The sequence below is a fragment of the Cynocephalus volans genome, chromosome 6 (assembly GCF_027409185.1).
Source record: "Cynocephalus volans isolate mCynVol1 chromosome 6, mCynVol1.pri, whole genome shotgun sequence".
NCBI classification, from domain to species: domain Eukaryota; kingdom Metazoa; phylum Chordata; class Mammalia; order Dermoptera; family Cynocephalidae; genus Cynocephalus; species Cynocephalus volans.
This window is the reverse complement of record NC_084465.1, coordinates 71,265,906-71,291,229: the sequence shown is the minus strand read 5'-3', so window position 1 is coordinate 71,291,229 and position 25,324 is coordinate 71,265,906. Positions and strand designations below refer to the sequence as shown.

The 25,324-nt window shown below is 40.3% G+C and overlaps 1 protein-coding gene across 1 annotated transcript in view; it reads left to right on the top strand.

Annotated features, from left to right (window-relative positions):
* COL28A1 (collagen type XXVIII alpha 1 chain) overlaps positions 1–25,324 on the top strand; it is a 167,596-nt gene that overhangs the window by 124,162 nt on the left and 18,110 nt on the right. Inside the window, exons 27-30 of the mRNA XM_063100916.1 lie at positions 20,974–21,042; positions 21,592–21,672; positions 21,758–21,793; positions 24,892–24,928. Of these exons, the coding sequence (XP_062956986.1) occupies positions 20,974–21,042; positions 21,592–21,672; positions 21,758–21,793; positions 24,892–24,928 (223 nt within the window). The remainder of the gene's footprint in view (positions 1–20,973; positions 21,043–21,591; positions 21,673–21,757; positions 21,794–24,891; positions 24,929–25,324) is intronic.

Sequence of the window (25,324 nt, the reverse complement as noted above, 5' to 3'; positions counted from 1 at the left end):
TTCATTCTGTGATTATTATATGCTGAGACATTATAGGTAAAATTACCAGGTTTAAGACATACATGTAACACTTGTCCTTACCTGACCTCCCTGCCGAAGTCCAATAAAGAGGTGTCTGTCTTCTATTGGTCATTTACAAACATTTTGGATGTACTTCTTAATAAACTAAACCTTCGTCCATAGTAAAATGTGGGTGTGAATATATTATCCAACATCCATTTCATAACTTAAAAAGCCTTTATGTATTTATTTACCAAGAAAACAAGTCTAAAGAGTTTTTAACATGTACCTAGAGATATCAGCTTCAAAAATTAGCAAGATTCATATGATGTAGGCACCTATTCTCAAGTCTTCTCAACCCCTCAGCTCTCAAAGATCTGGTTGTACTGACAGTTGCTCAGTTCCCTGTGAAAGCCTGTTCCCTGCCCCGGTGATTGTGCATATGCTGTTCCCTCTTCTTAGAGAAATTCCCTTCACCCCCACCTCAACAGATCGACTCTTACTCACATATCAGGGCTCAGGTGAGATGGCACTTCCTCCAGGCATCTTCCCCATCTCCTTAAGCCTGCGTTCCCTTGCGTTTCCATGGTGCACCAGATCATCTCCATCATAGCACTTCTCACAGTATATTATAAGTGCTCATTTTCTTATCTAATCACCAGACTGTGAGATAGCAGGTGTCTTGTTTATTGTATCCTGTGCACCTACTGTATGCCTGGCACATAGTAGGTATTACATTAAAAAAAAAAGGAAATCCTGTCTGTAGCTTTCCTCTGTATTTATAGTCTTGCCTATCTTGCAGAGCATCCATTAAAAAAATATTAATGAGCATCTACTATGTTCTGGGTACTGTGACAACTAAAGCTCCAATGCATGGAGTTTAGATTCTGTAGAGTCTCCATCTACATCCCCTTTATCCATTAGGTAAAAACATCAAAACATTCAGTGGAGGAGAAGAAAATAAGGGCCTGTGGATTAGATATGTTGGCATTTATCTTATAAAGGATAAGATGGCCTTTTTGTATATTGACATGATATTTATTTAATACCTTGTTGAGTTGGTTCCAACATTTTCAACTCAGTGAAAACCACAACTCTACGTAGTGTGTTTCTTTAAACATCTGTACAAGCAATTTTTTTAAACCTGAGGTGTCATGTTTTCTCATATGCTAGTTGAGTAATGAATTGTGTTTGTGATAAAAGTATTTGATAAAGAGTATATGAGGTGGGACTGGGAACTAGTAAGATTGAATCCATACTCCGCTCCTTCTGAGCCACAGAGTATGTATATTTATAATTTACCACTTCTTGTTGCATACGATAATGGCATTGCAACCAGCCTTGACAACAAGAAGCAAAATGTCCTAAGGTTTAACCTTGGTACTTTGCTGATGAAGTCATGAGCTGGAACTAATACTAATAATGTCAGTCGGTGTGCAAAACACAGTTTCCCAGAGTAACCAGCTGTATTGATGGTAAATTTTAACGTATGAATTAAAGGAACAAAAGACTCAGGGCCACACTTCACCCAGTGGGAGAATCCCTTCACTACCTGCTTTTGCTTATTGTCACAATCACTCCCTTATTAGCAGTGTTCTCTGTCCTTCTTCACCGTGTATTCCTGGCCCTTGACGTTGGATGCTGCATTTTTAAAAGTGAGATAGAAGCTCAGGCAGTGGATTGGAGGAATTTGGGGGGTTCTTAATTAGGGACTTGGAATAAGAATCCATGCCTGGCATATTCGAGGAACATAAATTACATTTTGATTGGGATGCAGTGAGTCAGGAGAAGCTCTTGGGGGGCTTTCCACAGAAGAGGGACCTGATATAAATCATGTTTTAAAAGGGTGGCAGCATGTGACAAATAGACTGTGAGGGGACAAAGACAAATAAAGAGGTGGGATAGGAAGCTATTGCCAAAGTACAGGTGAGAGATGGCAGTGGCTTAGCCCAGGGTGGTAATGGTGGAAGTGGTAAGGGGTGTTGGATTCTGGATTGATGTGGGGTATGTTATAAACAAAGGAGTCAAGGAGGACTAAGATTTTTTGGCCTGAACAACTGGAAGAATGGAGTTTCCACTTTCTGAGACAGGAGATATTACAAGAAGAATGGGGGTGGGTAGGTGTAGAAGAAATGAGAAATTTTGACTTGGGCATGTAACACTCCTTTCAATGGAATTATTAAGTGGTTATTTGGGGATAGAAATCTAGAGTTCAGGGGAAAGTTTGGGACAAGTGATAAAAATTTTATTTAATAATTTATGAGAGTACTTCAAAAATTTGCAGAAAACAAGATAATACGAATCTTTCCATGATCTTTTTGAAGACCCCTGGTAATTTTTGAGACTGGATAAGAACGATGGAGGGTATGTGTAGACAGACAAGAGAAGAAATGCGAGGATTGGTCCCTGGGCTCACCAGCAGTGGGAGGTTTGTATGGCAGGGAGGACCCACCAAAGGAGGCTGAGAAGGAGTAAGCAGTGGGATAGAAGGAGAACCAAGAGTAAGTGATGTCCTGGAAGCCAAGTGAAGAAGTGTTTCCAGGAGGGATGATTCCCATGCGGCTGACTGGATGAGAACTGAAACATGGCCATTAGATTTGACAACATCAAAGTCTTTGGTGACCTTGCCGAGAGCTGTGTGCATACACACACGCGCACACACGCACACACACACATACACGTACATGCACAGAGAGAGAGAGAGAGAGATAAAAGAAATATGGAAAATCTTAACAATTGATGAATCTGGGTGAAGGGAATATGGGAAATATTTGTGTTATTCTTTCGATTATTTTCTGTAAGTTTGAAATTATTTTGAAATAAGGTTTTTTAGTGGGTAAAATGGTGAATTTTATGTTATATTTATTATTATTATTATTATTGTTATTATTTTACATTCTCTGATGTTGTTGTGGAGCAGTTGGGAGGAAGGGCACCCCCCTCATTCCCATAGGGGAGACTGGGGGGCTTCCAGCAGTGGCTTGGTCAATGCCCAACTAGGTGCAGATGCCAGGGGGGTGTGGCAAAAGCCCTTGGCCCCCCACCACTCCAGCTTGGGAACCCAGGGCCCTTCTTGCTGTGGCTTGGTGGTCATCACTGGGCTGGTTGCACATGTTGGGGGGTGTGGCCGAGGCCTGAGGTCTGAGGCCCCCCATAGCCCCAGCTCAGTAGAGCCCGGGGTGTTTCCTGAGGTGGCTCAGTGGTCATCACTGGGCTGGTTGTGCATGTTGGGGGGTGTGTGGCCAAGGCCCTCATCCCTCACTCTCAGGACTGGTTGCACGTGTCAGGGGGCATGGCTGAGGCCCCCAGCCCTCCCTCTTTTCTGGCTTGGTAGCCCAGGGAACTTCTGGTCCTTCTAGGTGTTATAGGTGTTCTTTGGTGAAATGAGACCTTCACTAGTTAATATCAAACTTTGTCTCTGGTTTTGGGTACTTTGTTTTTTCTTTCAGTTTTGTGTTGGATTACTTGCTGTTCCTACCACTGAAACTCTGTGCTGGAATTAATTTGTTGTCCTTTGGTTACTTGTAAAATGGAGGAACTTCTGTGGGAACCAGTACTTGAGCTCTGTGTTTGCGCTAAATTGCTGCTTTGCTGATTCCCTGGGGAAGGCTTTTTGTGTAGCTCAGGTTTTAATGGTTGACTTTATAGGTACTTCTGACTCTTGCGAGATCTGGTGCACCTGGGATTTGTAAAAACTCTGGTCTGGGCCTGAGTCTTCATCAAACTTCACGCCATGCAATTCTATATTCCTGACCAGTCTCCTCTGAGTGGTTCTATGCTGATTGGGGAGCAGGTCAGCTGTCCTTCCTGTGCCCCAGTGTTCCCCTGGTGGGCCTGTCTCCCCCACTGCCCATGCTCCCAACACTTCCCATGGGACAGGCTGTGCTCCAGTCCCTTGTGTTGACTCACCAGCCTCTGAGTGGCTCCTTTCTTCAGTTGTTGTGGTGCCTTGCTCCAGTGTGGGTACACGTGAACCCTATTAGTGGTCTTGCTGTCCTAGGGGTCACCAAGGCCCTTTTCTCCCCTGCCACCTCCAAGCAACTCCATCTGAAGGGCACAGCTGCAGCTTTTGCCAGCTCCTGCTCCATGCACTTAGCAGCTCCAGCCTGGAAGCAGCCAGGGCTCAAAACAATCAGAGCGGTTTTTTCTTTCTCTCATCATGGCTTCTCCCACCTTCATGAACTCCATAGGTCTCTCCTCCTCTTTCCCTGAGCTCTGGTGGCCTCAGCTTGGCTGTCATTACTTTTTTATAGTTGTAAATTGTTTGATTTGTGAGAGAGAGTGACGCTGGGGCTCTCTATTCCGCCTTCTTGACCAGAAGTCTCTAAAATAACTTTTTAAAAAGAGCATGATGAGAAAGAAGTGAAGGCAGAGTATACAGGCAACATTTTTGAGTATAGCAGTGGAGTATTAGAGGGAGTGATATGTGTGATTAAGGAAGTTTTTTTTTAAGGATGGGAGATGCTATAGTATGTTATATGCTGATGCCAACTATCTAAACTAGGAAAAATTCATGATGCTGAAAAATTCGTGATGTTGAAAATTCATGATGTCAGAGAGAAGGGGTTGCCATGCATATTCTTGATCTTTCAGATTAGAAAAGGCTTCTTCTAATACCCCTCCCACCCAGCACAAGAGTCCATTCGACATCATTTTGAAGGGCACCTGGCCATCCAGCCTGCTTGGACATTCCTGGGAGTTGAAGTGTTCCACTTTTATTGTGTTTTCCAATGACCTTGTAACAAATGCAAGAAACTTTGCCACTTTGTAAATTGAAAATAATGCATACGTGTATTAAATCCAAATACCTCATAATCATGTAAAGCTGTAAAAGTCTCCCTTTCCCCTTCAGTCCTACCCTGTAGAGGTTATCACTGTTGGCAGGTTGGTGTGCAGCTTCCATACTTTTGACTAGATGTGTATGTACACACATACACAACACCCTTTAAAATCATTCTATATATAATTTCCCCAACTTGCTTTTTTCTCCCAGTTAACATAGAATGGATGCTCTCTAAATCAATACTTAATTTACCATATTTTTAACAGCTATGTGATAGTCCATTACATGGATGTAAAATAATTTATATATTTCCCACCTTAAATAATGCTGGAGAGAACTTCCTGTATTTTCTCATACTTGCACTAATATTTCCATTTCATTGTGCTTTGAAAGGTTTATTCTGCAGCTATAATTGGTAGACTTTCCTCTCATATGAAACCGAAATCTGCCTGCATATGAATTTTCTGCAACTGCTAATCCTTTGATGTGGCTTTCTACTTCATTTTGAGCATAAGTCAAGGCTTATAAAAATTTGTGAACACAATTTCATTATACACATATTTGTCTCTTTTACTACTAAACTTTCACTCAAGTGTTTTCTTGCTTTATCCTTGAAGCAAGCATGATGCGATAAAAATCTGAGTTAACTTTGTTAATAACTGAATTTTCTTTAAAGATGTGTTATAGGAGACTCACTCTGTGGATCTTTTCACAGTTTCCTTCTGTTTGTTTCTTGGCCTCAGTTATGCTATGTGCGTACACGTATATGCCTCCTGTGATATAGCAAAGCCAACAATTCAGTTATCATTAAGTAGCTTCTGAAGAAAACCTAGAAGAGTTTTGCAAGGAATATAAAGAGAAAAGTTTCCATATGTGAGTAAGCTTTGCACCTCTGAATTATCAGAAATAGTTCTCGTGTTAAGTTAGAAGCAATGAGAAAGGAAGACGGAGCACATGAATGAATGGGGTTGAAAACCGCCTATAGGAAGTGTTAACCATAAGTCTCCATTGTACTTTTATTTAGAAAATGCATAAGACTTTATAAATATTCTGTCTTTAATCTGCATAGCATATCCAATAAAGAGACACATAAAAGGGTTAATATTGTGAATCCTTGGGTGAAAGACATTTTCTGAAAGGGCAATTAGGTGCTTGTTTTTTGTTTGTTCTTTTAATTCCTGTTAGAGAATAACTGGTTTATAAAATACTACTGTCTTTCCGCAGTTATAATCCTTTTTGGCAGTTAAAAATAAAATTATGAGAACAATAAAACTAATAGAACTATGAGAACAATACAGAGGCATGCTGTCCTGTAATTCACATCTCAAATACAAGAATTTAAAGGTGAAATGTTTCCATTGTGGAAGGGCAGCCATCTAAGTGCCAGGATGGCTGGGGCCTGATCTGGAAGCTGTGTTAGCATAGCGGGCACTCTGGGTATGGTGGGGTGGAGGTCATTGGTGTGGCTGAAGGAGGTTACAGGATGAAGTGTGGGGGCAGTCCACCGCTTCGTCTGCTGTTTGGTGCACCACACAAATTAACAGGCTTCACCGAACCTGCTGTCAGAAAATAACTTAGGCCTAAGGGGAGACCTGGCTGAATTGAATCTGAATGGAATTGAAGAGAAGATCTGATCTGAACGAATTGGAACATTCTTTTTGATACAATTAAACATGTAAAATATCACCTAAACAAGTTTCCCTTTCCTCAGGATCATATGGTGATGATATAAAGTAAATATCATTTTTTACCAGCCTTCACACCTAAAAATATGACAGTCAAGACACATTCATCCTGACAGCACGAGTGCTGCCTTCTGCTTATGCACAAAGCTGCCTGCTGTGCTTTTCTGGTCAGGCTCTCATCATACATTTCCTCTGGTATTTCTAAAGTCTATGAATACAGAGGCTAGATACCCAAGGAATCTCTCCTGTGGCTACATACCCAAGGCTTCATGGCTTATGTATTTTGGTATAGTTGGAATTTTTAGGTTTTTGGTTTTCCATTCCCTTTTCTTTGTGGCTCCTATCCCAGGGGATTTGGACAAGGGGAACCAGTTTTAGGAAGTAGTTATCTACCAGTTTGTATGAGATAATAGAGTGCTGGGGTGGCTTGGGCCCAATCATTGGTTCAGAAACATTAACTGAATAGCTGCTATGTGTCAGGCACTGGACTAGACATTAAGGATATGTGTGTGTGTGTGTGTGTGTGTCTAATACATGACCAGAAAATATGGGAGAACTAGGAAGAGATCTATATGAATTAGGGTTAAGATGAGATATATCCTGCAGAGAAACAGGCTGGGGAAGCAGGCGGAAACAGACTGTGAAAGGCCTTTATGGCCAAGCTAAAGAGCTTCAGCTGGATCCTACTGATCGGTGGTTCTCGAAGTGTGGTAGCAGACCAGCTCTATCAGCATCACCTAGGAACCTGCTAGAAATGCAAATTCTTGGCTCTATTCTTGGCCTGATGAATCAGTGACGCTGAGCATGGTGCCCAGTAATCCTTGTTTTAACAAGTTCTATGGATATATCTGATTCACGTTAAAGTTTGAAAACAATTGCTCTGAGGATAGGGAGCCCTGGAAGGGTTTGTTTATTTTTAAAAAGCAGTTTAATTGAAATATAATTCATATGCCACACAATTCACCCATTTAAAGTATACAATTTAACGAGTTTTAGTATTTTCAGAGAGCTACACAACTATCACTGTGACCTAATTTTAGGACATTTTCATCATCCCCAAAAGAAGCCACAAACCCTTAGCAGTCACTTCCCATTCCCTTCCCACCAGCCCTCAGCCCCTGGCAACCACTAATCTACTTTCTGTCTCATAGATTTGCCTGTTCTGGACATTTCATGTAAATGGAATCATACAATATGTGGTCTTTTATGGTTAGCTTCTTTCACTTAGTATAATGTTTTCAAGGGTCATCTATGCTATGTCAGAACTTCATGCCTTTTTATGGCCAAATCGTATTACATTGTATAGTTATACCACATATTGTTTATCCATTTGTGCATGGATGAACATTTTGGTGGTTTTTATTTTTTGGCTATTATAAATAATGCTGCTATAAACTTCCACATACTTGTTTTTATGTGGATGTGTAAAGCTACATGACTATGCCAGTTGTCGGGTAAGGGCTCAGACCCTTCAAACCCATTGTACAGACAAGGTCACCAGACCCCTCACAAGCAGGCCACAAACTAGGTAATTGGGAAATGTCCTTGGAGCCATTGGCAGATGACACAAGCTCAGTCCTTAGCAGCCGCCTCCAGCAGCAGCAGCAGTGGCCTCCTGGAGGGTCCCAGAGGCCCTGGCAGCAACAGCTTGCAGCAACAGCCTCCAGCAGCAGTAGCGGCCTCCCCGTGGTGCCCCCAGGGGCATCCTGGGGGTGGCGGGCCGCGGATTAGAGCTACTTATCTTTTATACTTAAGTCCATAATCCAGGACACCTGGGTGCACATGCTCAGTTACATTAGACAATAACCAAGGAACAGCTGGGTGCACGTGCATATTTACATCAAATGCTCAGCAAGATTCTGAACATCTGAGGGGCCCTGACCATTTTCCTATATTTCCCCAACAGGATGTAAGTTTCATATCTTCAGGATACATACCCTGGAAGGGTTTTCAGGGCAGAGTTTCCTGGTCAGCTGAGTGTCTGGTTATAGTATAGCATGGGGCAGTGCTTCTGCTCATCTCCTGCCCCCACACCATTCACATGCCCAGAATACTCCATCAGCAACTGCTCCCTTCTTAGGTGATGGAGTGGGGATAGAAGGAGGGCTGTGTAGTTGGAAGTATCCTCCTCTCCTCAGATCCTTCGGGACTGCTGTAGCATCTCCTGCTCCATCTTTGAGGATCTTTGATGTAGACAGATGTGAGCCGAGGTAAAGACATGGAGTAGGAAGCTGCTGCAGCAGTGTAGTTCACAGGTGATGAGAGTCTGAACTGGGGCAGGTTTAGGAGGGATAGATATGGGAATCCTGACCCACTGCCCTTGGTGACTTACAGCCTTCTTCCAAGTGTCCAACTACACTGCAAAGGCAAAATAATACTTTGAATAGCCTTCCCCTTGCTGTGAAATATTATTTCTCAGCATTGTTTTCTTTCCTGAAGGGAGAAAAGCCACAGAAGAGCACCCTTCCCCAAGAACTGTCCTTGCCTGCAAAACCTGAAGCCACCCTGGGCACTGATCATGGCCTCCTAATTTTAATGTCACAATTTTCACTTTGTGCCACTTGAAATAGAAGTGATCTCTGAACCAAATTATTTTTTGCAGTAATTTAATGTAAAATGCTCTGTGTTATGGTCTGATCTGCTAAAAGTGGGAGGAATGATGACATTAGTAACTGTGTTAGTTTCCCATGGTTGCTGTAACAAAATAACAAAAATTTAGTGGCTTAATAAAACTCATATTTAGTCTCTTGCAGTTCTGGAGCCCAGAAGTCTGAAATACATCTTATGGGGTTGACATCAAGGTGTTGGCAGGGAGTTCAAAGGCTGTAGGGGAGAATCCATTTTCTCATCTTTTCCAGCTTCAAGAATTCCTTGTATTCCTTGGCTCATGGCCCCCTCCTGCATCTGCACAGTCAATAGTTTACATCTTTTCTTTCTAACTCTGATTCTCTCTGTTTCTCTTACATGGCCTCCTTCTCTGTCTGTCAAATCTCCCTCTGCCTCCTTATTATAAAAATACTTGTGATTACATTTAGAGCCCACCCAAATAATTCAGGATACCCTTCCTGTGTCAAGATCTTTAACTTAATCAGATCTGCAAAAACCCTTTTTCCATAGAAGATAACATTCAAAGATTCCTGGGATTAGGACCTGGACATCTGGGGGTGGGGAGGAAGGGATGGGGGGGCGGGCATTATTCAGCCTGCCCCAGTATTAAATCAGCCCAAAGGAAACTTCACCCTTTTCACTGCTTTTAGGTCCATTCTTGTTTGTTAAAAAACTGATGAGTAGAAAAGAGAAGAGCAATTTGAAAAGCATACAACATTTCATGGACTCCTTTCACTCTGCAAACTCATAGTACCCAGGGAGTGAATGCTGTGCTAGGAGGCCCCATTCCCCTGCGGCTGTGGCGTGGCTGTGTTGTGGCCGTGTTGCATAGTCAGCAGCTCCCGCTGTCCTTGCACCCTTGCAGCTCTGCTGAAGTAGCCTGTGCAGTCAGCAGAATGCTTCTGAATGAGCCACAGTGTTTTTCTAACTTGTGTGACCCTCTTACCTATTACTCAACTGTCTCAGAGGCCAGTGCCACAGGAACTATTGATAAAGTGGCCCTAGAGTCAGCTCCAGATTCCAGGCCCACAGGACCTGGTTGTAAACATCTCCCTTACTGACCCACATGATGAATTCTCTGTGTGCACTTTTACACACATCCCTATCTTATCTCTTTTCCACATTGGACCCCAAAAGTTTGCCATGAAATTGCCTTGTATTAACCTGAGAAGCACCTAGGCACTTGTGGGTCTCTGAGGCTAAACAAGACAGAGTTTGGGTGCATGGTCTCTACACAACTTCTACCATAAAGGTGGCCCACCTCCACAGCCACTCTCTCTAGCAGAACCCTAAAATAGGCACCTGAGAAGGTAGAAAGATAAATAAGATGAAAAAATTGCTTCTACTTTGGGAGTTTATGCATAGGACAGATAGGATGTGAGCATCCAAACCTGTTATGAGACGCATACTGCAAGAGAGGGATGGGTTGATATGGGGGGTATTACTCTTGGCTGGGGTGAGGGTGAGTCAGGGAAGATTTCTTGGTTGTGTTTGTCAGGATTTGCTCACAGACTGGATGAGGGTGTTCAGGGAGCACAGAGGACAGAACACGAAGAGAATCCCAAACCCAGGAGACTGAGGGGTGAGTGAAGGAGTGAAAGAGAAGAGGGAAAAACAGACACGGCTGAGTATTTGATGGGTTTAGTTCAGAAATGGTCAGCATGTGGAAAGTTCAAGAAAGTAGACATGAAGTTATGTCTGGAGGTTGGAGACCAGAGTGAGATTCCGCAATCTGGAGAATTGAAGATTAGCCCCATAGGATCACCACTAAAGTCATAGAGGGGGACAAGTTTGCTAAGGATAATATGAGAGTAAAGGTAAGGGTCCCTGAGAGATTGAGGGTATGGGGAGAACAAAGAGAGGCATTGGAGGAGTCGCAACCAAACTGACAGCCATACACACAGACCACTAGAAACTCAGGAGGAGAACTGGGAGACACTACCATGCAGATGGCCAGCAAAGAGCAACCCAGATGTCTTTGTCTCTAGCAGAGTCAACTTCCACAAAGCCAACTCTCTTTATATTTATTATTTGTGGTGCAAGTCTATTCAAATACCATGTAAGATATTTGTGAAATTTGGCAGGTTTTACAGAAAGCTTTTTTGATGGGAGGGCAGGACAAGTTAATGTACGCACCTGAGGCAGCTGGGAAAGCCCCACAAAGCCATGTGCTCTTTGCAGTAAAACCTATTGATGTATTTAATTCTAGGACTTAAACTAAGAACAATTTTATTATCAGAAAACAGGACTAAATTCTATGAATCAGATAGAAAATCATAACAGTGGGCATGTGTCCATGAAGCAAACAGTCCAGTTAAGTGGCTTGACTGTTGCTGCAATTATTTGTAAATATTCATTTCCTATTTGTTCAATCACTTTATCATCTACTAGTGGTTATAAACAGAAAAATAGAAGCAGGGATGAAAAGTCTAAGAAAATGTTTGGGGTAAAAAATCTCCAAATGGAGAACATTTGCCTATAACTATTGTGAGCTGAGCTGGGCCGATCTGGATATTTACAATTTGTTAGATTCTTTTTGGTGTCTATCAGTGGCCCCTGAAGATTAGAAGTCAGTAGGAGTTGCTTTCTCCTAGACAACCTTGCTATCAGGTGGCACGTTTCAATTAAAGCAAGTTACAGACAGAATTCTACCCTATGTTCAGTTATTTATTAACAAGCTGGCACAAAAACATGTACTAAAAGATTGATCAAAGTTCTAATTCTAAGTTTTTTCAAGCATGTTGACAAGCACTTTGCATAAAACAATCACTCTGTGGCAAATACAATGATATTCTCAGGATAAGACTAATTACCCTTTTAGTCAGATCAGGTGAAGAGATTCTTCATTATGGGGTGAGGGTAGGAGGCACCTGTTCTGAATAGACTTCTAGAATTAGAGTGCTGTACCAGAAGAAGTGTTGGCTGGTGGGCTCACCTGACTCTTACGCCCCATTCATGCAAGTGGCAAGGTACCTGTATGACATTTCTAGCTACCACATGTCTTAATCTCCTCTTATTTCACCAAAGATAAATTGTTTTTATTATCCTGCTGGAGCAAATATGGATAGCAATAGTTGAAGCACGTTCCTTGGAAGTGTGGACTACTGATTATTATCGTATTTCGAGTGTTAACCCAGTACCCATAGAGTTTAAATTAACTCGCATATACACATATTCATGATACAGTCTAAACTGAAGTATGTTCATGTAAATTATAGGCAATATAATAATCATCTTACTTTTTTGCATGAATGGGGCAAAAGCCACTGTGGTAGGCTGAATAATGGCTCCCAAAGATGTCCATGTACTAATACCTAGAACTTGTGAATATTACCTTACATGAATCCTGAGATGGGGAGATTATCTTGGATTATCTGAATGGGCCCTAAATGTAATCACAAGTGTCCTTATAAGAGGGAGGCAAAAGGAAAATAGACTATAGAAAAGGTGGTATGGTGGTGGGAACAGACTGGAGTGGGGGAAGACGGAAGAAAGCTAAAGATTACAAGTGTTTCCTAGAAGCTGAAAAAGTTAAGGAAACAGATTCTTTCCTCAGAGCCTCAAGGAGAAACCAGCCTGTCAACACGGTAACTTTAGCCCAGTGAAACTAATTTTGGACTACCGACTTCGAGAACGGTAAGAGAATAAATCAGTGGTGTCTTGAGACACTAAATTCATAAGTCATTACAGCAGCAATAGGAAACAAATAGAGTTATTATATTAGTCCATTTCTGCTGCTTATAACAAAATACCTGGAACTGGGTAATTTGTAAGAAAAAAAATTTATTGCTTACAGTTTCAAAGTCCAAAGTCCAGGGAACACATCTAGTGAAAGCCTTGTTGGTGGTGACAGTGACCTAGGAGTCTCACATGGCAAAAAATGGCAGAGCAGAGGGAGAGAGAGAGAGAGCTCCTCATGTGCTCTCCTTTTAAAACCCCCAGAATCACGCCATGACCACCATTAAACCATTTACTATGGCAGGGTCCTCATGATCTAATCACCTCTTCAAGTCCCCACCTTTCAATTACCATAATAGGATTTCCCACCCTCAACAATTATAGTGGGGATTAAGCTTCAATGTCTTTGGGGGGCCATTCAATCCACTGCAGCCATCAATATGAATGTCAGCAGTATCTTGGTCCAGCTCATGGAGGTTTCTGTGGGAACTGTTCTGAAAACCCTTGCTGTGTGTGGCTTATAGTTCTCCAGTTATTAACACAGGCCCTGCTTTGAGGGCCATGGAGAGAGGAGAAGAGGTACAAATGGTGTAGTTTTTAGGGACAGACTCAAAATAAGCCCCTGAATCTGTAAAAAGTAAGCAATCTCCCTGCCTCTTACTGGACACAATGGGACTAGATAACCATTGGAATGAAAATCATATATAATAAAGCCATATTTTTGTCTCATTAAGCCCATTGGGACCTTATTCAGGCCAGGTACCAGATGAGCCAGGGATATACTCCAGTAAATGGCTCTCCTGATAAGAAGTAAGTTACTCGTTGATTCTACTGCTAACCAAAGGGGCTGCTTTATTGAATGAGTGTTAGCCTTAGTCCCCATTAGAGAATGTTAACATATCAAAATGGGCCACTAAATTAGAGGAATTCAATTCCACAAAGGAAAAGGATTTTAAGAAACTAGAAGCATAGATTATTAGGTTAGAGAGGGGGGAAACTTCCTGGCTTCTACTCTATGTCAAGATAGTACTGTGGAATGAAAATCAGGAGAGCCTTTGTTTCTTTGCATATGAGAGAGAATTACTGTTCAAAGCATTGTTGTGAAATCAGATATAATGCAAAGTGATATGGAAGAATTGCAAAAGCCTCAGTTTTATCATTTGTATACTTGCTCCCAGGGTTATTACAGAAATTAAATAAGAATCTTAGCTCAGTTCTTCACACATATGGATACAATAAGTGGCATTTGCTAGTTACAAAGCAAAAGATTGATTGTTATGATTAGAACTTCAGGGAGAAGGAGATCAATGCCCAAATGGCAGACCATTGGGTTGTTCTAGGAGTCTCTGGATAAGCTCCTCCTACCAACACGTACAATTCTATGTATTCCAAAGGGCACTGAGAAAGTACATTTTCAAGTGGACTAGTTTTGCTCATGAAGCAGAAAATAATTTGGTACAAAGTGGTTCCTGGATTCCGGCCAAGTACTAGAAGACTATTCAGGAAGGTCACTGTGTCTTGCTAAGGCTACAATTTACCCACTAAGTGTATATCTTAATACAGTACTGACTTCTTAATTGAGCTGGCAGAAGGCTTTCACTCCTCACTTTCAAAATTTACAGTTCCCCTGGTTCCTAATTAGCAATACTGTAATCACAGTCAGAAAGGAGGAAGGGCAAACCAGAAGAGAAGAAGAGGAAGGAATGCTGAGTTTCTTTATTCTAGGATGTTTTGGGGGCTACTATGAAGTAATGGGGATGGGTTTAGACTTTTAATATGGTTGCACAATTGCATCTCAGCAAAGGACAGCCTATACAAAAGTAAAATGCTTGCTCTTCTCAGAGCTTTACAGCAAGTGCTCTCAACCTAGAATGTTCCAGGTAACCTAAAACTGGAGGTTAGCCAGAGTTTCCTTTGTTTTCAATATGTAATCAGGTCTCTGCGGTTTCTCAGACAGGATTGCAAATCTTGACAGAGGAGAAACACAAGCTTCTGTTTGAGCTGGCAATACTGGCCATTGGATACCTTTTATAATATTGACTTTAGTCCTTTTTCTTTTAGCAAGAGATGGAAAATGAGAAGGAAGAAAGCAGCTCAACAGTAAAATGAAAAGGGTATAAAGATAAAAACTAAAACAACACAGTGTTTTTACTGAATTAAGGTTGGGTTTGGGCCAAAATCCCATTCAGGTACCATAGCTGGGTTTTTTCTCTCACCTTCTGCATTTCAGTCTGAGGCAATGGGCAAGTGCTGAAATTCCAGAACAACGTGTTTCTTTTTTCCCTTAATAGTTACCCTCCCAGTGCCCTTTTGTAATGTGAAATACTCATCTCTACTTAGAAATAAGTATCTCTGTGTTATGAATAATCATCTCTATTATTACCTGTAAGATGACAGGAACCTTGGGAGGCACAATCTTGAACAGGAAGGGAGAATAGTAGTTAAGACTCCCTTTCTTGCTGTGCTGCCCTGGTGTCCCCCTTCTCTGTTAGCATTTATATTACCCTTGTGTAGATAGAAGTCACTGTCTGGTGGTAGATAACCAGTATCAGGATTATAAACTGGCTGGTTCAAAATGGGACAGTCCTATTGCTGGTTTAAAAGGTGAAACTGAAGTTGGTATGTATGTAAATCCTGGGGAAATGTAAAGGTTTCTGATAACAGTGGAAGCCTCCTGAATTCAAGGATTTGACGTTGTCTTTGGGTAGGGACAAATCCACACCCGTGACTTTGTTTTAAGTCTCTTAGTGTTTTATTATTATGGGTTACCAAACTTTGGGTAGGTAGAGTACATGTATATTCGTATGCTTCAACTGCGACAGAGGTGATAGGTGACATCTTTTTGCAATCATTCAATGCATTCATTTGTTCACTCACTCATTCATTTTATATATTAATTTTTACCTTTTACTTTGAAATAATTTCAGACATATGAAAAAGTTGCAAAGATAGTAGAGAGAATTCCCATATACCTTTACCCAGATCCCCTAAATGTTAGCATCACCACATCTGTTTTATCAAACTCTGAATGTGTGTATGCACTTGTGTTCCTTTTCTAAAATGCTTGAGAGTAAGTTGCAGATACGGTAACCTTTTACCCTAAATATGTGAGTATTTTTGCTGCGAACAGTTATATTCTTTTATATAACACAGTATAATGATAAACATCAAAAAATTATCATTGATACAATACTGTTTAATCTGCAGACCTTATTCAAATTTTGCCAAGTGTTCCATTAATTCTTTTTAATTTTTTAAAGAATTTTTTTCATTCCTTCATAAAGATTATTTATATACAGTAAAATTCACCTTTTTTAGTGTACACTTCAAGTTCCAGCAATCCCGAAGGAGACCTCTAATTGTCTGGGCTGGGCATGGTTTTCTGATACTCCCCAAGCAGTAGGCCATCTCTAAAGTTTTGGGCCCAGGATTCACCCCTGCAAGATTTCGTCTGTTTCCTTCCCCCAGATGCCAAGGGTCATCACTTGTGCACTAAAGATGATCGTGTTTGCTGCTCTTCCCCCAGCAGCTTAAGACTTTTGTTCCATAGGATCTTCATGCCTTTCCTTGGGTACTATGGTCTGAATATTTGTATCGACCCCAAATTCATATGTTGAAATCCTAACCCCCAAGGTGACGGAATCAGAAGATGGGGCCTTTGGGAGGTGAGTAAGTCATGAAGACAGAGCCTCATGAATGGGATTAGTGCCCCTATAAATGAAGCCCCAGAGAGCTGCCTTGCCCTTTCTACTGTGTGAGGATGCAGCAAGAATGCATCATCTGTGAGCCAGGAAATAGGACCCCACCGGACACTGAATCTACCAGTGCCTTGATCTTGGGCTTCCCAGACTCTAGAACTGTGAGAAATAAATGTCTGTAGTTTATGTCACCAGTCTATGGTATTTGTTATAGAAGCCTGAACAGACTAAGACACTGGGGAAATGCTGCTTCCATCCCCAGGCCTGCACCATAAGGAAAGTTTTCTCCAGACCCTCTCCCTGCCCCCAGTCTTTCTCTTGGGCAATGGTGAGGTCCCCAGAAAAGAACCTGTGAGTGCGTATGATTTCCCTTGTGCCTGCAGCTCCTAGGGGTCCTGTCCTCTCACACTGGACCACAGTTGGCTTTTAGCAATTTGCTAACAACTTTAGTTGACTTCTTTTTACCAGCTTGTATAACATCTAATGTCTCCCCCAGGTAAGTGGGTGCCCAAGTTCTTTCTCTCCTGAGAGACCTTGTGTTTCCTTAGATGTTGAGTCAGCTGTTGCCTGGCAACCTCAGCCCTAAGATGGATTCAAGGAAAGTTGTGACTTCAGATTTAGTATGTTTTTGTCATTGTTTTAAGAATAAGAGCAGAATTTTTCTATTTTTCTATACTCTGAGCAGAAGCCAGACAGACATCTATTTTACATTTTTTGATCTTCTATGAATTTTATTTTTGTCTTACTGTATCTCCTTACTGAGAAAACATTTGGAAAGAAAAAAAGTGTTTTTTCCTGATATATCAGTAATGCAAAACGAAAACAAAAACAAAAACCTATTAAAATATTCAGGTAGTTATGCATTATCTTTAGTAATTTCTCTTCCAGAGAATAAGCTATCATCTGAAAAATTAAAACTTTCACATTTTTAGCAGGACAAATCTAATAGTGGGATATAGTGATTCAGAAGCTGAGTTTGAAATTTGGATTTAATTATACATTCCCATAGACAGGTTCTTTCTTGCAGTTGCTTCTGACCTATTCTGAAATCATTGTTTACCATTTTCCTGAGACTTATAAAGAAAAAAATATGATTGAATAGCATTCACCTCTGCCAAGCTAAGGCATGGGCTTGCTTGCTAGAGGCTTTTAGCCAGATAGTCTACTCTGGAAGTACTTAAGTATTAAGCCTTTAAGTATTTTGAAGGGAAACTGATGATTAAAATGAAAATAATTGCCTTTATTATAGGGAAACCCAGCTGCCTGGAATAGCTACAATGTTAACAATTTTATAGAAAATGTTTATGTTATAAAGTAATGCGAAATAAATTCCTGAACATGGATCCGATTATAACATGATAATTGGTTACTCTTAGGTTTTTCCCTCAAGATATAGCAAGGAAGCCACATAGCTTTGAACTTTGTTGGGAAATTGTGTCATTTCTTAAAGGCAGCTAGTTAGTCATAAACATTTCTTGGAAATCTTCTGTATTAGCTGCTGTAGGAATCTGAAATGTTGTAAAATAAATCATTATTCTGAATGATTGTCAGAAAGGTGTTGAATTCTTTCTGGACCTACTTCATCTAAATATATAACTCCCAGTATAACTCACCATCTCACCGCAGTCTCAGCTCCTTTGCTTTTTCATACTGTTGTGTCCTTTGGCATTGGGACAGTCATAGATTTCCTTTTAGTGTTCTGCCATGAACCTTTAGTCTCTCTTACACCAGAAACCTTCCTGGACTCCCCTAACACAAGTACCAGTGGTCTCAGTCATCTCTCTGACAGACCTAAGCCACCTTTCTACCAGGGACCTTGTTGAGTGAAGATGACCTCATTCACCTCCACAAAAAATCTGAGAAAACAAATTTACACCTAAGTGTCCTTTACTGAGACATCTTTTTTAAGAGGATACCTTTTTTTATAATTAGAACAGAGGACGGTAGAATCTTAGGCAGGTGTCTCCTTACCGTCCTTCATGTCGCTCTGGCTGGCCACCTTGTCTATAGGTAGGCAGGCCTGTCTCACATCAGATTCAGGACGAGGCTGCAGCTCCACTCCCACTAGAGCATGTTTTTCAGTGAGCATGAGGCTGGTCTGTGTTATCTACACATTCCCACCTGTCCCTCTTCATGACACCTGTGTTAGGAGTGCCATCTTTGGAAGCAGAACAGACTTTTCTCCTCTCCTTTCTTGTGCTTGAATCATCAGCTCGGAATACAAGTGTCAGTTTAATGTATAGGGCTTATTTAACTGGCACCAATCCCTATCCAGAGTTCTGGAGTTCCCAATACCACCATGGTCGGAAAAGATTATTCTCTCTTGACTGAAAACTAAGTAAAGATGACCAATAATCTCTACCTCTCCCCTCCTAACCAATTAAGTAATGAATAGAGGAAGCACTCCTTCAGAGGTGAGTCTTCATCGGTGGGCCTGAGACATCGTTGTACAACATTGCATAAGTATTTCCAGTGGGCCACTATGTTAGCATTGGGCCTGACTCAAGGGATACCAAGGTGAAAAGACATTCAGTGAGTAAGTTCTCTGTAGTATGACTATCGTAAATAATTTAAATTCTCTGGTGTTGAACTGAGGAGGCAAGACTGTAACCCCATATTTGCAATCATTTAAAAAGACAACATGTCAGAGGATGAAAAGACCCTGAGAGGTCATTCAAGCCAGTCTGCTGTGAGGGGTTAGGGATGGGTGCATGGAGAAGAACTGAGCACTACAGTTCAACTTCACAGAATCTTTACTTGCATTCATTTTGTTTTGTTCTCTTCTGTATATTTGTTTTGAGGTAAGGATTCTCTCCTAGGGATGTGTACAAGTGTGCAAAAGTATATTAAAAAGTATACATTGAAGCATTATTTTTAATATAGAAATATTGAAAATAACCTAAATGTCCATCAATAGAATAATGAATAAATTGTAGTCCAGTTATTCAATGGAGTACTATATGGCAGAGAAAATCAACAAATTAGGGGCCGGCCCCGTGGTGCACTCAGGAGAGTGCGGCGCTGGGAGCGCAGCAGTGCTCCCGCCGCGGGTTCGGATCCTATATAAGGATGGCTGGTGCGCTCACTGGCTGAGCGCGGTGCAGCAGGTCACAAAAAGACAAAAAAAAAAAAAAAAAATTAGAAGCACATATAGGTACACAGATAAATTTCAAATAGATAAATGTTGAGATTTCAAAAACAAATTGAATGCATAAGTATATCACTTATTTGAAGTTTAAAATATTAAAAACAATATTATGTATTATTTTGGAACATATACCTATGTAGATAAAGCATAAAAACATAGGTATGAATGATAAACATCAATTTCAGATAGAGATTTCCTCTCTCAGGGAAATGGGTTTGGGGATGGGTACATAGTAGTTTTCAATTGTATCTGTACTATTTTATTTTTAATATGGTGGTAAATAGTTGTTTATCCTATTCTGTAAAATTTTTGTGTCTAAAATATTTCATTATAACAATTTTAAAAAGAATGGGCTCTGATGTGAAAAAGCTTGGCAGCCAATGAGCTAGGTAAAGGAGGCTCAGAAATGCTGAGATGCCAAAGTTATTGTGGTCTCCAAGGAAGCCTCTGTGGCCCCTTCCAGGAGTTACCTCATAAATCCCATTATGCCTTCTGGAGAAGTGGCTCTCAAGCCTTAGCATGCTTATAGTAGAATGAGTATTTTACCTCAGCCTTCACCCATGGTTCTCATTTAGTTGGTCTGAGGTTGGGCCTGGATGTTGGGATGTTTCTCAGGCATCCATACCAGTGATTCTGCATACTGAAGGAAAACAAATCAATCTCCAGGAACCTGTGGTTTTTCAAACCTTTGCCATGGACTCATTGCTAATCATGATCAAGAGTTTAGGGACTGAGTATAGGATCCAGGAAGCACCAGTACTCTGTTTACTTGCTATTGATTATTTCTGTTTCATGCTCAACATTATGAAACCCCTTTAAGCTTGCGTGGTTTTGGTGGGACAAGAGATAAAGTTAAGATGCAGTGAGGAAAGCTGAAAGTAAATCCTGAATATTGCTACTAATGATCAGAGATGTAACTAACGGTGTACTGAATTATATAAACAATTAATTGGTATTAAATGGGGAGGGATGTTGTCATATCCTCTTTTCCCCCATTTTTAAGAAAATATGTACTTTCAACATATCAAAAATATAAAAAAAGTAAAGAAGATGAAAATTCACCATTAATACCAAACTAAAATATTTGTTATTTGTGAATTAGTTGAAATGTTCATAGCTTGAAATCAGCCAGGGTGGGTGTATTTACACCACAGAAATAGGCAAGTGCTTTAAATCAGGGCCCTTACTTCTATCCCAGATTTCGTTGTTAAACATTTACTAGCAAAACTATTGATCCTATATATATATAATCTCCAAATTTAGATAATGCTGTGATGCAGTTTTGAAACTGCAAGTGTGTTTCTGACTTAAAGAGTATTCCAAGTTATCCTGGGAAATTAATAGGAAACTATCCCTTTCTCATATCCTGTGTAGGGGGAACAAGGACCTCAAGGCTTTCCAGGGCCAAAGGGCACAATGGGTAATGGCTTCCCAGGCCAGAAGGTAAGTGTTTCAGGATCTTAGAGAAATGCCTGCGCTTGGGATCTCAACACCTTAACTTCAACTTTGGAAGATCTCTGTTATACGTGTCATGCTTCTTATAACTCTCAGAGGAAAAAATCCACTCAAAACTGAATTCTTATGCATTGCCTTTTCTACCTAAAAACATGCTCACTTTATAAAATCTCCTTTTCTTTGTTTTCAAAAGCCAGCTAATGAAGGAATAAATCCTTACAGCACACCATGTAGGAGATACCAGATAACTCAGGTATCTGGTAAATTAAGAAATAGTTGAACATCCTGAAGGCAGTGAGCTGATCACATGGTTCCTCAAGGTCTCTTCACTTTGAGATCTCTGGTTCTTCATGAGTTAGATTATGGTAACTGAGGGAATATAAATAAACTACTCCCAATTTTTCTTTCATCTAGTGTGTTTGTGTCAACACAGGCATCTTCAAGAGATACCAGTTGCAAATAAAGCAAATTTTAGAGCTTTTCTTATTTGGCTTTAATATTCACATTCTGAATTTATCCTTTCACTATATTATAAAGGGAGAACACGGAGAACGAGGTGATGTGGGAAAGAAAGGTGATAAAGGGGAAATTGGAGAGCCTGGATCTCCAGGAAAACAGGCAAGACATTGTAAAGCCTCAGTATGATTTTATACTCTAACTGGTTCCAACCTATATTGACTGTTACTCTTCTTCCACTAAGTAGGGGTTACAAGGACCAAAAGGAGACGCAGGACTTACAGTGAGTATCCACTCGAGAGGGTAATTGAGGGTTTTGTTCTTGCAAAATTATTGCATTCATGTTTTAGCTTTAGAATGACGAATTCTTTGGATGCAGAATTCATTGCTTTTTTTTTTTTAATTGAATCATAATTGATTATACATATTTTTGGGATTCAATGTTGACGTATGTGGATCAAATCAATATTACTAGTCCAGTTGCTATTTAATTGATAGTGACTGCTACCAGCCCAGTGTTGACTTAGATGCCGGAGGTAATTGAATCTGAATGTGAGGGTAGAAATCACACCAGGCGGCCTTGTCTGGCTTCATGGTGGAGTTGTGTGACTATTAGCAATCAGGAAATTGGGATTACTTTTATGTATTGATTCACTTATTCATTTTATTAATTATAAATAAACACTTTTAAAGCATCTACAATCTTTTCCTTATTCTGATAAAAAGCTGACTAAAGTCTCATGGGTGGGGAAGTTCTAGAATTTCTACAGCAAAGTCTAATTCTTCCTTTTTGATTTGAAGGCATTTCATCTCCTGGAGTTGAGAAGAAAAAGGGACCTTTTGTTCCTTTTGATTTTGTGGTGGGTCATGGTCTGGGGATGCTGATCCTATGTACTGGGCCAGAAAAATCCTGGGTTGGGAGTTCAGGTAGTGAAGACAAGGGCTGGGAGTCAGGCATGTGACAAACAGAACTGCACATGTGTTCTATTTCTCTTTTTTGTTCTTTTTGTTCCTCACCCAAGTGCCACAAGTCATACCCCCAAAAGTGCCTACAGAGGATGAAGTAGCTATGAATGCAGAAATTCTTCCCCCAAAGTAGCAGGGGAGAGTATATATAAATGACCAGATGAATGTTCCTCATAGGTTTATACCTGTCCTACTGTCCCAGGATGGCAAGTGGGACTGGTTTCCCTTTTCCACCAAGGCCTTCTAGAGCCCATCATCATCTGTCTTCTACATTTCTTGTTGTTCTTTCTGCTGCATACCCTGAGTCACAACTTTATTCGAGAACTGCAATGCAGATGCTTCGTGTGAGTGCTGTCCCCCCACCCCCTGCTGCCTGGAATGCTCCTCCCCACACCCAACCTGGTCAGAGTCTGCCTCTCTGGATCATCCCCATTCTCCCACTGCTGGAATTCCCAGCAGACCGACATGGTTCCATGGCTCTGCAGAGCACTTACAAAAGTCTTTGTCTGTCTGCTTCCTACTAGACTGTAAATCTTTTGATGGGTATAAATTTGATGCCTTTATCCTTGGTACTAAATAGTCAAGCTATTTTAGTGGAAAGAATGAAATATTCCATTCACTTAAAACCTAAGACTATGAGGAAAATATTAATGTATATATGTGACTACTTAAAGCATTTTAAACCTGATTATGTCATAAAAACATGTTGAAAAGCATTCAAATCCAACCTTGATATATTGTACTTGATATATATACAAGTACATTATTCTTACAAGTCAATAAAAGACAAACATTCCAATAGAGAAAATGGGCAAAAGACATACACAGACTATGCACAAGAGAAGACAACTTGGAAACATGCATATGAAATAAAATTTAGCTTCACTAACAATCTAATAAAGGCAATTGAAAACAATGAACTATTTCACTCTATCAAATGGTAAGAATTAGATAGTAATAATAACCAGTATTGTGTATCTAAAATAAAACAGGTTTTCTTATATACTGCTATTGGAGGTATCAGTTATTACAACTTTTCTAAAGGACAGTTTGGCATTATGCATCAAAGAACCTGGAAATGGCCATGCATTTAACTTTAGTAATCAAGTTTTTCAGAATACTTAACAATATGGAAAATTAATTGTGATGTGATATTAAGTGAAAAAATATAATCATAATATTTGGCACATAGTATTTCTCTATCAGTAAAAAAATTAAATATAAATATATAAATACATTTTTTCTAGAATACTTAGCATATAAAAATACATATATTTTCTCTTTCTATACACATTCTAGTTTCAGATTTATTAAATACCTCTCTAAATGTGGGAAAGCATGAAAAGTCCTGAAAAAAATGATGACTGTTGACTCTCTCATTTTATAAAATTTTATTAATGCAACTCAGCATCATATTGGTAGTTCTTTTTAAATAGCCATTTGGAATCATTGGCTTTTACTCATTTGACAATTAAAAAAATTAAATTAGATTAAACTGCCCTGAATAGTCCCCATATATGCTGCTCTTAAACCATGTCACCAACTATGTCACCTCTACTCCAATTCTCTTATTATCGACTTGTTTTATAAAACTTTACTTTTGCAGCTGTTAAATTCCATCTTCTTAGATTGGGTCCACTGCTTCCCATTGAGATCTAGGCTCCTGTTAATCCTCTATCTCAGCTTCAAGTCTTTAGCAAATGTAGAATCCTGTCTTCCATAGTCTCATCCCAGTCACTTGTAAACATGCTACAGAGGACAGAGCATGGGCAGATTTACTTCTAGAACCCAAATCAGGCTCTTCTGATGGAGCTGATGGGCAGCAGGATAAGGAAGGAGCACTCAGGAACATGGGACATTTCATGGGAGAGCCAAAGTGAAATTATTAAGAAATTGAGGAGGGGACTTGCAAAAGTGGAGATTTGGACAGAAAAAGAGGAGGGCATACAGTGTAGGATGAATTTTCTGTAGATCCTGATACTTGTCTTAGTAGCACAGCACCTGTGGTTAAATCATATAACTGAATGCATGTATTGCACCATGCCATTGTCAGGAGTGCTAAGACCCTGTGCTTGAGAGCTCTGTGTGCATTAACCTCATTTAATCCACTCTACAGCCCTGAGACACAGCTACTGTTAGGTCATCTAATGACAAGGTTGCACAGCTGATCAATGCTGCGGCTGCAATTTGAACTCCAAAAGTCTGAGCTATTAAGCTGCACAACTCAAACCCATTTCAGTTATGATATATTATATCCAACTTTTAACCGCTGTGCTGTTTATTTTATTTTCTGCAGTGGAAGGGTTATATCAAATGGCCGTCGATGCTGGTTGTAATAAGACATATCTTTTATGACTATAGGAAAAAATATAGTCATACAGTTAATGTTAATGCATTTTCTTTTTTTCCCCCCAGAAAGAAGAAATTATCAAACTTATTATTGAAATATGTGGTAAGATGTGACTATCAAGGGGAAATCATCACTTTAAAGTCCCAGCCCTAGTATGCGTGGTGTTGGTGAGATGCTGTGTTCGCCCAGGAGATGTATATTATGTAGCTAGTGGGGAAGTTTGAAGCTCATTTGAAAAGTCAATGGGAAACTGAAAACAAGCAGTGAGAGAGGCAGTGAGAATCCTGACTGAAGAAAAGAAATTCATTTTCCCAGGCTGGTTGAGGAGCTTGAAGCTACTAGCCTGGAGTGTGTGGGCAGCTGGGACTTCTATAAGTACTGTGCTGATTTGTATTCAGTCACATTTACCTGAGCTTGGGAAGCAAAATACAACAATGCAAATATGACTACAAGAGCCCAATTGGTATTTGAGTCCAACCTAGCTGGTGATTATAACGT